Genomic DNA, 14,888 nt, shown 5'->3' with positions numbered 1-14,888 from the left:
TGTACTTATTACTAAGTAAAAGGTTGAATGCAAGACTTTAATTTTTAACTGAGAATTTCTAGGTTATGATAATGCTGCTTTTACTTAGCCTATAAGTGAAGGATCAAAATACTTCTTCCACTACTGATCCATCAGACCACTGGTCAATCTCCAGCAGCCAGTACACCTGTAGATATGTAGCAGTGGCGCCACCGAGCGGCCAAAAACTGTCAGTACAGAAGAAAGAGGCGTTGCAAACAGCCGGTAGGAGAGGTCAACACCGTGTCCACTACAGGACCTCAGACGGACAGCTATTTTTAGTCCGTGCCTGGATAACAGTCTGTTTCTACAGTTTTAAAACAGCATGAACAGGCTAATCGTGCCGTTGACCTTCTGGTAACATTTCTGAAAATGCCCTATGCGTGTTGCTCTGTGCTAGAAGATGGCGGAGTCGGATGGCGGGGATTTCGCTTCGAAACATCCACAGAACAGGTGAGTGAAGCGGGGTGAGGATGTGGTGTGTCCACGGTGTTGGACTGGTGCCTCGGAGTTACCTTATAGGAATCCTCCACGGCTCCGGGACTGCAGCCCTGTTCAAGCGCGCTGGAGCGTCCTGGTGTCGCGGCTTGAGTCCAGGAAACACCGAGGAGCTGTCCCGGGCCTCCGGTCATCCACACTGCCTGCGCTTTGTATGAGTAAGGATGTAAGAATTGTCAATTTACAGGAGAAAACATACCTAACTCAGTCTGCTGTAATATAGCAGATGAACTTCAACACATTTATTGGCTATTGGTAAAGCATTTCTTATATTATAATGGAGAAGTCAATATTTTCAGTGTTGAAATTGTTGATTCTATAACGCAGCCCAAGTTTCACTGCCATGATTAGTTTACCTTAACTGCAACAGTAAAGCAACAAAACACATCCAAAGTTAGGTGCAACAATGCTGCCTTACAAGACCTACAAACAAATTTGCAAACTGTGCAGGCAGTCTGTTTACTTGTTTTTTATCACTTATGTCATTTTCAATAAAAATCAGATCGGCTACAATACTTTGACTGATATCAGCTCTGTCTAGCCTGAACGATTCTGGAAATTTGAAGCTGTTACTGAGATCGATATTTGAGAATTTTTAAAAATTAACAATATATCAGCCAAGAGTCTTTTTTTTAACAAAAGAGCAGGACAGAAACATTTTTGAATAATTTTAAATTGGTTGTTTTCTGCAGTAGACCTGTCACAGTAGGAAAATCACAGGTGTAAATAATAAAATGAATGAAGGCTGGATTTCAATAGGACAGGATTACTGGGACACAATACAATACAGTACAGTTACAGTAGTAATAGCTGTGCTTTTTCTACTATGTTAAGTCAAAATGTCTGCTGTGATAATGGGCTACTGTAACCAAGATATGTACTACAGAGTGGGACAGTTTACAGTAATAAAACTAACTTGTATGGCCTGAATAGAGCAGTCCTATTTTCTGAATGATTTTCTCTGGGTTGTGAGAATCTTTCTGAGCTCCATGAGGTTTTTTAAAAACTGGTTAATTATTGACTGGTTGACAGTAAGGGTGCTCCGATCAATCGGTCACCGATCATAATCGGCCAATAATGGCTTTAACTAGTTTGATCGGTGGTCGCTAAAAAGGCCGATAAGAAAAGCTGATCAGATGATGCAATACTCGCCAGACAAATTTTCAATGACAGCTAAAATGTTTCACTATGCTGTGTGAGCGGTTTTCAAAGCTAGCTAGCACCAAAGTCCTTCTCAGACAAGAAGGGATTAATGCACCCACATAATCATTTACAATTAGAGTTGAGCAGAATTCAGACAAGTGGAGCAACACGCAGGAGCGATCATGTGAAACTGTCCCAGCCGTGCTCATCTCACTCACACGCCACCTGCAACCGGAGTTTAATAGACACAGCGCATCAGGCAGACAGAGAGAGACTGATCTTTCAATGTGAGTTTCCTGATGCAAAGAGCAGCGCTACTCAATCAGCTGACTGCCTCTCTCTCTCTGTTTTCGTTACAAAAACGGAGACCTTTTGCTACCTTTTCCGCCTCTTGTCCAGATTAAAACAGTGAATCAGAAGATGTTTGTTTGAAAACGCTGCTGACCCGATGGACAAAATAGAGGACTTTATAAAATGATGACACACACTCACATTTGGCTTTGTGAGCCGGTCTTATCAGTCATGCAAACCAAAAACACGATGCTACTTACAGAGTTCAGGGGGGTTGCTCTGGTTGCCCGGGCAACTGCCCGTTTGCCTTTCCTGACTCAAGTTGCCCTTCCGACTCGCCCTTCCGAGAAAAAAAAATAAAATAAAAAAATAATCGCGATCGCAAAGCCTCATTCACTTCCATTCGGGCACCGAAAGTGAAAGTCAGTAGGGGAAGGGCAAACTCTGTTTAAGTGGCTGCACTGCTGCAGCGCTGCCTGCACGTCAGTCGATTCCTGTTTCCTTCCTTTATGCAATCATACTACAACAAATCATGCGTAGTTTTGCCCAGTTACCATACGTGATACGTACCAACAGAAGTGAATACGAGCTAGAAGCGCAACTGAATGTACGGGAAGCCAAAAGGTTAAAAAAGGATTGTATTTTTTTCCGAAATCTAAGCGTTTTTTTATTTAATATTTTATTAGAAGCGAGTTTTCCCCATCTGTCAATTCAATCTAGATTATTTATTTTCAAATAAAAAAAAAAAAAGGAAAAAAAAAAATAATAATGATTAAAAAAAACAATAAACAATAATATAAGGAACTCTTTTTCTCATATGTATTTTGGTGACATTTATATTGTTAATACATTTTGGATACTGTGTTTAGTGCCTTTTTTCAGGTCAGAGCAACTGCCCTTCAAAATTCCTGTGCACGTCCCTGCTGATCGGAGCACCTCTAGTTGACAGATGTTTAATGTTGTGTTCACATACAACACAAATTTAATCTTCGCAACCATAGACTGTATACGTATATGCTATGCCAACTTGTTCACAGTAAAGTACAACGATAGCTGGAATAGAGAGACACATATTTTCTGAACTCACCAGGTAGTTCAAATTCCTCGCTTTCTTTTTTCAAATCAATGTCCAGTTTTGTCTGGTTTTCATATAAATATGAAGTAGTAGTCCAACAGAGCTCTGGGCGCCAAATGAAGCTAACAACAACAGTGGATAGGGATGCACCGAAACGAAAAACAAGTAAATTCGCATTTTTGCCATTTTTCTTACCATTGCATAAATTAAATAGTCAAAATGTGCTTTTTAATCAGTGTTTGCTGTAGGATTTGGAGAGACTATGGTGGGCTGGTCAGAGGCCCAAGAGGGTCGAGTAAAGTAAATTACATGTGTCCATTTACTTTTAATGTACACATGTAATATGTTTTATACTTTCTGTGAATATAATCCAATTAATGTTGTTATCATACTGAAAAGGCACCTTATTTTGAAAACCGGACGTTGTCACATGTGTATCCTCAGTATCCTCATGCTTAATTCATCAAGTCCGACCAAGAATTCATAACCTCTGTTCTCTCTGACTCTCATACTGCAACATCTGTCTTTGTAAAGAGAGAAAATGACAGAATAAAGTCGCTAACCTGCCTGTCGGCTTGCCCAGGTAGGTGTGGCTAGCTTAATCGCCTTCACAGAAAGGAGTTACAGAAACACTCAAATTGGGTCAGACCGTTTGTTGCCTTTTCTAAGAAGTCAGCCACAGATGGAGTGGATGTGCTAGGAGACAATTCAGCAGAACAGTGTCTGCAAATAGCGATTTTTGCGTCTTTCTCAGACACAAAGACATCAAAATGCTTCCACACTGCCGACATGTCAACGTAATTGTTGTTTTTTTTTTTGCTTTTGTTGAAAAATTATAACTCGAGTGAACCAGCGAATATGCAAATTTGCAGGAATTTGCATCTTTGCATTGACTTTGTAGGTAATTAAGCCACCCAAAACGCTAGATTTCGCTTTCAGTGTGAACACAGCATTAAGACCTCAGTCAGTTTCTTCAGGAAAGAACTTTGGACTACTTTTTACTGGTCAGGAATTAATTTTGTCTGTGGCAGCACAACACATTACACAAGCCATCAGAAAACTCACATAGGTTAATCTCACCTTCCAAAGTCCTTTCATTTTTCCACGATAAAAGGATATGAAGAAACCAAGAAACTCACTAGCTTAGCAACATTAAGGTTTCAAACCGCCCATACTGCAACACTCTGTTGTTGCAGTGTTGTCAGCATGCAAATGCCTACTCCTAGAAAATAATAATGACTATACTTCTGTTAAAACAAATTTCAAGGGCTAAATTGACTTACTAGTAGGTCAGCGATATAGCACGGTGCCGGACCATGTAAAGCCTTAAATGTCATCAGTAAAATCTTAAAATCAATTCTAAAACATACTGGGAGCCAATGTAACAAGGCCAAAACAGGAGTGATAAGAAGTTTCTTAGTTCTAGTTAAAAGCCTGGCAGCTGAATTCTGAACATACTGTAGCCGATCAATAGATTTTCGATTCAGGCAGGTAAAGAGACAGTTACAGTAGTCTAAACGTGAAGAAGTAAAAGCATGTAAAATGGTCTCAGTATCTTTAAAAGTTAAAGGTCGGATTTTAGAAATGTTTCTAAGATGATAAAAACATGATTGCACCAGCTTTGTTGTGTGCTGCTCAAAACTGTCAATGGGCAGGTACAACTGTGTATCATCTGCATAAAAGTAGAAAGAGATACCATATGAGGAATATGATAACACATAATGAAAATAAAATGTGTCCCAAGACTGACCCCTGCGGCACACCATACTTAACAGTAGAGTATGAGGCCGTATAATTATTCAAACACACCCCCACCCAGCGCCTCATTCTCTCCAACAGGATGCTGTGGTCAACCATGTCAAACGCAGCACTAAGATCTAAGAGTACAAGCCCAGAGCACATTCCACTATCTGCAGCCATCAAAAGATCATTGGGAACTTTGAGCAATGTTGTTTCCTGAATGTATTTCCTGAAGCCCGACTGAAACTTTTCAAAGATGTTATTTGTTTCCAATGTATGGAGAAGCTGCTTGGACACAATTTGTTCTAACATTTTAGCAATAAAGGGCAACTTGGAGATTGGTCTATAATTTTCGGGGAGGGAGTTGTCCAGTCCCGTTTTTTTTAACAGTGGGTTCACACACTCAGTTTTAAAATAATCTGGGACACGGGGGATAAAGAACTATTAAAAATCGAGAGCAAGCAAGACCCTACAGAATCCATGACTCTTAGTAAAAACTTTATTGGGATTACATCCAGAGGACTGGAAGATACACTCATATGTGATACCGTTTCTACAAGTTCCGTAAATGTAATTGGATAAAACTGGTTAAAACTGTCATGCTGTGGGTGAGGAAAATCCGAGTAAGTGGCACGTTTTTAATAAAATACAACAACACCTCACAGTCAGCATTACTTTCAGTAGGGGCACAAGGTGGGGCTGGATTTGCCAGCAGATACCTTGGGTTATGGTGGTGCGAAGAGATAAGTTCTGAAAGAAATTTTGTTCTAGCCTCCTTAACCATTCTATTATACTGTGATAGCAGCTCCTTCATACTAGCATAGTGTACTTGGAGTCCAGATTTCTTCCACCTACGTTCTGCTTTCCTATGTTCCCTTTTTAAGCTGCGAGTACTGTCATTGAGCCAAGGCTGCTTTTTATCTCTGGCCTTCAACTTAACTTTAAGGGGTGCTACAATATTTAGTAAGGACAAGCAGATCACATTGAAATTATCCACCAGATTGTTGGCATTGGAATACTCAGACAAGTTTGGGCTTTGACTGTCAAACAGTGTGCAGAATTGAGCCACACTATGGTCATTTAGCATGTGAGAACATATGGCGTGGGATAAGACTGTGGGATTAGCAGGTGACTCACAGTTCAAACTATACATCTGTGGTCAGATACTGCCATATCTAGTAAATCCACAGTAGAAATTCTGACACCTAAAGTACGACCACGGACTCTGGGCTGATTAAAATCATAATTGGGGGGGACACAGTTCAACAGTTTGGCTATGATTATTCATTTGAAGCCATGTTTCTGTTAAAAACGACATAAAATCTAAATGTTCAGATAAAATAAAATCTAAAATAAGTCTTATTGGAGAGGGATCTCACATTAAAAAGTGTTATTTAAAGTATATTAGTACTAGTAACTACATTTGGTTCCTTTGCTTGAATCTGTAGGAGATTATTATTCCTGTGTGTCCTATGCACATTTGGGTTACCATACCTGTGCGTTGTGATTACCGGAATATGTGATGCCCGAGAAATAGCACTAGCAGGTGATGGCTTTCTACACCAGTAGGTGGCAGTATTAAGTGGTGTGGAAGAGGTGGTCTGTTCACTGACCGGTGATGAGTTCAGGTGTGCTGCAAATAATCTAGGCAGGGACAACTCTTAACGTGGAGGCTGGCAGCGGGGTTATGGTGTGCATCTCTCAAGTTATTGGTATTACACAGGGTCCGTTTATTCCATTTGACCAGCCTCTGCGAGAAAATTACAGGAATTGAGCGAGGGTCAATTATGCTAACAGAAATGGAACGTTTGCAAATGGTGTACAGAGGAGAGGGAGAAGAGGGGAAACTGAGAGCAGGTGATGTAATTAGTCAATCAATTGCAGGGAAAAGAACACCGTTCTGCAGGTTAGCTGCCAGCATGCGACTGCCTAACCTGTTTGGATGTAGTCCATCTCGTGCGAAGAAGGTGTGGCAGTTCCAGAATAAGTAAAAATTGTTAATAAAACCAATGCCATGAGTGCTACAGACTTGAGCCAGGTGTGAAGGCTGAGGATCCTGCTAAAACGGCCAGCTCCACAACCCAGAGTGGGGATTGGAGTGGAGATAAATACCGACTTTCCACTCCTGTTTAGCAGGTCAAAGAGGTGAATAAAGTCAAGTTTCGTCAGCTCAGATGGCTGTCATTAGGTGTCATTTGTGCCAACATGTACTATAATTTTCCTGATGGTCGTTGGGAGCGAAGCGAGGAGGCCAGGGAGTTTTTCAATTATGTCGGGGGTTGTAGCACCAGGGAAACAGTTTGTGACTGCATTTGCAAAGTGGATATTTTGCACTAAGGAGTCATTATTATTAAAGTTGGTTGGATGAGAGGAGGCATCATGGAGGGTCAAGGCATGTGCCGTGTTTTTGCGGGTGGTCACTGCCAGAGGGTTCTGCAGCAGGGGGGCGCAGTCTCCCTCGGCTGGGGAGATTTCTGCTGTCTGCAGCTCAGTGACCCTACCAGATCCTCTCCTGGTCATAGCCTCTATCAGCAACCTGCGGCGAGTGGAGGAGGAGGAGGAGGAGGAGGATCTGCCCATTTGGGGATGGTGGCGAATATCCAGAGGGGAAAAGTCTGTCCCGCGTATCCAGGATATCGAATCTGTTGGCCAGCGGGAGGTCCAGAGTTGGAGTTGGAAGAGGTGGAGACGGGCGCCTTGCCCCATGCTTGGCCCTGCAAGCCACGGTCCAGCGCTCTAGCTGGCGTGGAGTCGAACTCATTGGAGCCTCTGGATCACCCTCAGCCATGTAGCCATGACTACTGAAACCTGATAGGGTGTGGGGTCAGCAGACTCCTTAGGCTTTGTATCCAAGTGGAGCCCCAGGTTCTCAGCATTGGCAAAAATGGCCTTATGCACCAGAGCCCCCGCAATAATGGTGCCGAGCCAGGGAATGGTGGTATCATCATCCATTTCCAAAGTGGAGCAATCAGCACGGTGAGATGTAGCTGCAGTCAGATAGCCTCTTTTGAGGCTGAGAACATTAAGGCGTTTTGCCTGGGCCGAGACGGTATCTCCTCAGCCTTTTTCGAGTTTAAAGCAGTCACTGAAGCCAAACAACAGATAACTCGACAACTACCACTTTTTCAAATGTTGTATTAAAAAAATAATCTTTTATTTGATAACTATTTTTGAAACACTGCAAACATTTTTTGGCACTTATCGGACAATTTATCATTCAGGCTCGAGTCTTGCCTGTTAGTAACGTTCAGTCCAGATTTTGTCTGCTTCTTTAAACATCAGCCTACAGTATTTTTATTCAGAAAGTCCATGTCCTTTACTTATCTAAAACAATCTCAAAAGAGTCCTTTTTTGGATTTAGAAAAACACCTATTCTTAATGTTGCAACAAACATCTATGATGTAGAAAGATCAGCACATGCAGCAGGTGTGGAAGCATGAAAACTGTCTTCTTAAACAATTGTTGAGTTGAGCAGAAATGTCTGTTAGATATGGTATTGTTTTGCCCATGTACTCACAGGCCCTAATTCCTCAGAGCTTTAGTCCATTTAATATATCATGACCTAATTTCTATCTGGTACAAAATTAAATTGTGATCTGAAAATTGTTGGATTTGAACAATGGGATAATTCCCTTACACAGGTGGTGTGGAGATGCATTTTTGTCATCTGTAATCTGCCTTCTATGTGAATGGATGCCATTTTGGGGTCTCATTTAACAAAGCAGGTCTATAAAGAAATGGCTACAAATTTTCTACATGTGGTTATGGTGTTAAGTTGTAGAAAGTGATATCAGGAAGACCTTTAATAAAATCAGGTACCGTTTGAAGTTTTTTATCTTTTAATGTTTTTTTCTAATTTCTATCTCTGGTAATGTCACTTCTACCTAATGCAATGGGTTTTGTTTGTGTGGTGTTGTTTTTTTTTACCACTGCATGTTGTTTCTGCACACTGACATTTAGTTTGTACTTGTGGTAGTGATGTTTCCTTTACCATGCTTCTTACTGGCAGATTAATTTCTGTTTTCTGTGTGCATGTCTAAGCAGTATGTTGTAACTTCTACTCATAGCAATGTTGTTTCTTTTCCTATGTGCAGATACGCTCACACTAAGGCAAAGACAGAATGCATCCCCTCCAACCCAAATTTGATTATATTTGCATCTATGACATCTTGAGTTAAAACCACACATTAGTTATCCACATGCGGATCACGTTTTAATAGTTGTGCGCTGTACAGACTGCTCAGCCAGAACAGCTTCTAGCAATAGGCCTATACGTTAATAATAATATGTAAAAATAATTAATCTCTACGTTCAGTTAAGAATTTAAGCACTGGAAAAGTTGGGAGTTTTATGTGGAAATAAGGTGTATGGTCCCTTGATTCACTGATTGTGACAAGGCTTTTTTTCTCTTTCCAGTATGGCTAACAAGAATAGCACCCTGCGCTGTACATTCTCTGCCCCAAGCCACAGTGCCACCCTCCTCCAGGGCTTGTCGGTCTTGCGGGCTCAGGGCCAACTACTTGACGTCGTGCTGGCTATCAATGAAGAGCGCTTCCAGGTCCACAAAGCTGTGCTGGCCGCATGTAGTGATTACTTCAGGTTAGTCTGAATCACAAGACTTCTCGCCCCCATTTACATTTTAAATTTGAAGCACTTAGCCAGTGCTGAGTGCACTGTTGGAGTAAGCTACAATTCATAGATCAACTATATTGAAAGCAACTCAGCTGGGAGAGAAAGTAAAAGGAGGGAGAAATGTGTAACTGGCAACAACATGCAAAATAATGCATTAGCCTTGTTTCATTTTGTCTTTCATCTGAGCCATTACACTCTGCTGAATTAAAATTTACAACTGATATATTACAACTATATAAATTGCAGAAAGACATATTCCAGAAATGGAAAGCGGGGACCTCTTAAATTTATAAATTATTAAACATAAATTAGATAATGTACAAATGGGTGACATAAAAATGTAGTGAGATATATTTTTCACTTTTTGACCCCCCCCCCTAATCCAGCTATTTGTCTCAAGCTGATATCCAATATCAGTATGTGATCGGCTGGGCTGTCACGATAACCACAAAAATAAAATACCGTGCTATTGGCCAATCCCAGTGTTCATACTTTACATTTAAGTGCTTGTTAAAATAATAAGTGCTTAAAAAATTCCACAAGCGTAGCGAGCTCTGTAAGAGCCCGTGTCCACCAAAGCGTTTTTTGCCAGCTGAAAACGCCACCTGCTGTTCTGAAAACGCCTAGCTGGGAGCGCTAGGGTGCGTTTTGGAGGCGCAGTGTTGTTTTTCGAGATGCTGTGGTTGGTATGATACATTTCCGTAGAGGCAATGTGCTGCTACTAGGGGAGCCTACTTAATTTTACTGAATGTAAAAATGTCACCACAAAGTATGTAGGCCAACTTGCTCTGGCCCTTGCCCTGCATGAAGAGAAGGAGGAAACATGAGAGCACAGACTGTCCGTACGTGGGTTCGTGAGATTTTGCGGGCGAGGAAACACCTCGGCGAGTAGGCACATCGTTTCGTTCAAGATCGGATGTGCTCGGTGCGGTGTTTGTCCCGCCACTCCTGCACTGTGATTGGACGGCTGGTAAAAAGTGACAGTGACGAGCGCAGCGTTTTTCCCAAAGTTGAACATTTTTCAACACTCTGCGACCGGAAAAAAATAACGCTCAGCGCCTCGTCACGCTCCTGGCGTTATTACCAGCTAGTAAAAACGCGGCGCTCCCATTGCAATGATTTGAAAATAGACGCTGGCGTCAGAAAAAAACGCTTTGGTGGACACGGGCCCTAACGGTTCATCGACGGATCTTCATGGGCTGTACATAACCCGACCTTAAACTTGGAAGCTGTAAGTGTTGCAGTGTTTTGTGTTCTTTTACTGTTAATTTTGAAGGTTAGCTAACTTGGCGTTAGCATATTCCGCGGCTAATGTGGCTAGCAGGCTCGGCGATGTTAAAATAGTGAAGGACAGTCAAGAGAAGCTGTGAACGGTAAACCTCATTTGAAGCTCAGTAAATAACAAGCGTCGGATGCCTGCAGCTGTTTTTCATGTTTTCTTTGGAAATTTAGTTGTACCGTCAGTTGTTGGCTTTGTTAAACTTGAATGGAACTGCCCATTCTGCTCCGCACTGGTATGTGTGTTAGCGCGTTGCGTTGCTGCGGTTTGTAAATTGACTTGATAGACATGCCCTGATGGTAACGACACAGTCAAACTACAGAAATGATTTTGCTCGGCAATGTTGTGTAACCTTGACTAGCACCCAGCAACTAGCTTGCTCAGACCATAAAGTTGCTGTTAGCGGCTCGCTGTGCTGTGAGGTGACAGATACTATGTCTTACTATGTTATATGGCACCAGATTCACTTCATTGATCAAAAATGGCAATAATACCGCATACCGCGCTGTTGAGCCCCTACAAATTACTGTGGGGGAAATTTCTTCATCGCGACAGCCCTAGTGATCGGTGCATCCCTCTTTACATGGACACCTTAACAAAATAATAATCCAGAAAGCAGAAAGCTATTTCATATAAGTGCTCTGACTCAGTTATGGAAAGTCAACTTCATTCACTTTTAAATCATTGCCTCACATTTAGAAGAGATGGAATTATAAAACTATCATGTAGTTTATTGGCTTGTTCTTGTGTTACAGAGCAATGTTTACCGGAGGCATGAGGGAGTCAAATCAAGATACCATTGAGCTGAAGGGTTTGTCCGCCCGTGGACTGAAACATATAATTGACTTTGCCTACAGTGCTGAGGTCACTTTAGACCTGGACTGTATTCAGGATGTCCTTGGGGCAGCTGTGTTTCTCCAGATGGTCCCAGTTGTGGAGCTCTGCGAGGAGTTCCTCAAGTCAGCGATGAGCGTGGAGACCTGCCTGCACATCGGCCAAATGGCCACCACATTCAGCCTCTCTTCCCTCAAAGAGTCTGTGGATGCCTTCACCTTCCGCCACTTCCTCCAAATTGCGGAGGAGGAAGACTTTCTGCACATTCCCATGGAGCGCCTTGTCTTCTTCCTGCAGAGCAACAAATTGAAGAACTGTAGCGAGATTGACCTCTTCCATGCCGCCATCAGGTGGCTCCAGTATGATGACTCTCGCCGGGCTAAAGCCAGCAGTGTCCTCTGCCATGTGCGCTTCCCGCTCATGCGCTCCTCTGAGCTGGTGGACAGTGTTCAGATGGTGGACATCATGGTGGAAGATGTGCTGTGCCGCCAGTATCTCCTTGAGGCCTTCAATTACCAGATCCTTCCCTTCCGACAGCATGAGATGCAGTCTTCGCGGACACTCATACGTTCTGACGTCATGTCAGTCATCACTTTTGGCGGGACGCCCTACACCGACAACGACCGCACAGTAAGCACCAAGGTCTACCATCTTCCTGACATAGCTTCGCGCCAATTTAAAGAGCTGACAGAGATGGAGGCGGGGTGCAGCCATGCTTGTGTTGCCGTACTTGATAACTTTGTGTACATCGTTGGTGGACAGCACTTACAGTACCGCAGCGGCGAGGGGGCAGTGGACAGCTGTTATCGCTATGACCCTCATCTGAGCCAGTGGCTGCGCATCCAACCCCTGCAGGAGGCTCGTATCCAGTTCCAGCTCAACGTGCTGCACGGACAGCTGTACGCTACCGGAGGGCGCAATCGATCTGGCAGTCTGTCATCTGTAGAGTGCTACTGCCCAAAGAAGAATGAGTGGACTTATGTGGAACCATTAAAACGCAGGATTTGGGGTCATGCAGGAACTCCATGTGGAGAAAAGCTGTATATCTCAGGGGGTTATGGTGTCTCATTGGATGACAAGAAAACTCTCCACTGCTACGACCCAGTATCAGACCAGTGGGACTTTAGAGCTCCCATGAATGAACCGAGAGTGTTGCATGCTATGATCGGCACCAGGGATCGGGTTTATGCTCTGGGCGGTCGCATGGACCACGTGGACCGTTGTTTTGATGTCCTTGCGGTCGAGTATTACATTCCCGAGAACGACCAGTGGACCACTGTCAGTCCCATGAGAGCCGGGCAGTCTGAGGCAGGCTGCTGTTTACTGGACAGGAAGATCTACATCGTCGGGGGCTACAACTGGCACCTGAACAATGTCACAAGCATCGTGCAGGTGTACAACATAGAGACCGATGAGTGGGAGAGGGACTTGCACTTCCCAGAATCCTTTGCTGGCATCGCTTGTACACCAATTATAATTCCACAAAACGCCACACAACACTAACCATCTGACCTCTGACTGTGAAGATTTTATTCCATGTGCTCTTTCTGCCGACCATTGAGTCGTTCACAAGTTGTCAGCTACAGTTTGTGTGTGTTCACTGATTTGAGGGAACGACCTGAAAAGCTACTTAGCAGTATTGTTTTCTACTTTGTCTTGTTTTGGGCAAGATGTGTTTAATTAACAGGCAAAACTTCACTGAAGAGCAAATGTTGTTGTGAATAATGCTGAGTCACTTTCATGATACCGATGCAAGCTTTTGAATGACGATTCAGTATTCGACCAACACATTTTGATGCGTTCCAGGGGCAAAACCTGTAGCAAGTCAATGTTCTGAGTAATTTAGTGATTGTATTTTATTTATTTTTACGTATTTTTACAAATACAGTTACAGGGACAGAGCACATTAATAGACATTTCTGTTTATGTGCCAGTTTAGCCGTCATGGCTAATTTACAACTGCTGTCCCTTAGCTGGTGTAATGTTATTATATGTTATTATATTCTGTTATTATTAATTGATTAGTATATTATCTCCAAATGAACTTCATTGATCTCTTCCTGAATAGCATTACCTAGATGGTGTTATAAATCTCATATCTGAAACATAATCATACTTTTCTTCAAGTGTTACCAGTGTTTTACCAATCAAGGGCTTAAGTTAGAGACGGCACAAATTGACTCAGAAAGCTCATTCTTGAATTAAAGTCCTGAGTTTAAATGTTGGGTTTGGAAAGGTATTACCACAGACTCAATTTCTATAATGTTAGACATTTTGATTGTACAGTTGTGAAAGTTTTTTTTTTTTTTTCTATCTTGTAATATTTTGTTTGTTATAATTCTGTTATTCAAACAACAAAGATAACTGAAAATCACATCAATGCACAGTAACAATTGCACAAATGAACACGAATAGTGGTTGTGTTTCAACTTGGAATCAGTTATTCCATGTTGGGTGTTAATGTGTGTGTTTTTTATAATTGCTCCTGCCCTTGTGTTTCCTGACACCGTAATCGTTCTCACTGTCAACATAAACCAGTGTGGACCCCTTAAGGCAGCTACATAAATCGTTTGTGTCCATGTGACTGTCAGTGTTTGCAGCAGTTTATGTTCAACAAGTGCTACATCTTGTGTACCACACATGCTTTGGTCCTTTGACTAACAACAAGAGGATGCAGGTGATATTTATCAATGCTAAACTCACATATTGCTCAAATCCTCTGAAAAAGAACTTAAACTATCCATCTTCCATGTTTGATACTTGCTTGTGTTTTTATTTTGACTGCATTGCTGCACTTTTCAAATCAGTATGTATCAGTTTTCTGATTCTGCTGCTGAAGTTATTGATGTATTTAATGTGTGTATCCGGATGGAGCAGGCTTTAAGTTCTTGTTTTTCCTTTTGAAATGTGGCCATCTACAAGTGGCAATTTTAAAACTGTCTCCTGTTTGCCTTAGTGTGTATTTTCATTGTTTTACCTGTACCAGTAAAAGCACATGATGTCGTTGAAGTGCAATATAAAGTAAACTGCTGTAGTCAAAGGGGAATGTAGACATTTGTGTAGCTTTATGTGCATCCTTTATTAAAGGTGTATCATGTTTTAAAAATAATCTTCAGGGGCTTTTTATGTTTTTATTTTGATAGATGGTGTACCAAGCCAACTGAAGCACCCACATTCCCAAGACTTAAACGGGAAATGTCTTTACAGTTTAAGAAAATTATTCTTTCTTTCCATTTTGGCTATAGCTAACTCTTATTTTCATCTATCTAAGCATCTGCATGTTATTTTCTTGATTGAGACATTAATTGTTTGGTCTATAAGATGCCTAAATGTCTCTGTTTCGGTTACAATTCTCAGAAGCCAAGTTGATGATTAAAA

The 14,888-nt window shown here is 42.0% G+C and overlaps 1 protein-coding gene across 5 annotated transcripts; it reads left to right on the top strand.

The window, feature by feature from the left end:
• Positions 1–217: 217 nt before the first annotated feature.
• Positions 218–14,619, top strand: klhl26 (kelch-like family member 26). Of its 5 annotated transcripts, none has more exons than XM_038715561.1 (3): positions 218–471; positions 9,182–9,364; positions 11,432–14,619. In XM_038715561.1, the coding sequence occupies exons 1-3, from the start codon at positions 422–424 to the stop codon at positions 13,011–13,013; spliced, it is 1,815 nt and encodes a 604-aa protein (XP_038571489.1). In that variant the 5' UTR covers positions 218–421; the 3' UTR covers positions 13,014–14,619. The 5 variants fall into 5 exon arrangements, with proteins under 5 accessions (XP_038571489.1, XP_038571491.1, XP_038571490.1 ...); XM_038715562.1 differs by lacking the exon at positions 218–471 and adding an exon at positions 478–674; XM_038715563.1 differs by lacking the exon at positions 9,182–9,364.
• Positions 14,620–14,888: the final 269 nt, after the last annotated feature.

This window comes from Micropterus salmoides, unplaced genomic scaffold (assembly GCF_014851395.1).
Source record: "Micropterus salmoides isolate LMB-PRFRI ecotype aquatic unplaced genomic scaffold, ASM1485139v1 Ms_hic_scaffold_13, whole genome shotgun sequence".
Lineage (NCBI taxonomy): Eukaryota > Metazoa > Chordata > Actinopteri > Centrarchiformes > Centrarchidae > Micropterus > Micropterus salmoides.
Note: the sequence above shows the minus strand (reverse complement) of the source record. Positions and strands in the feature narration are given on the sequence as shown.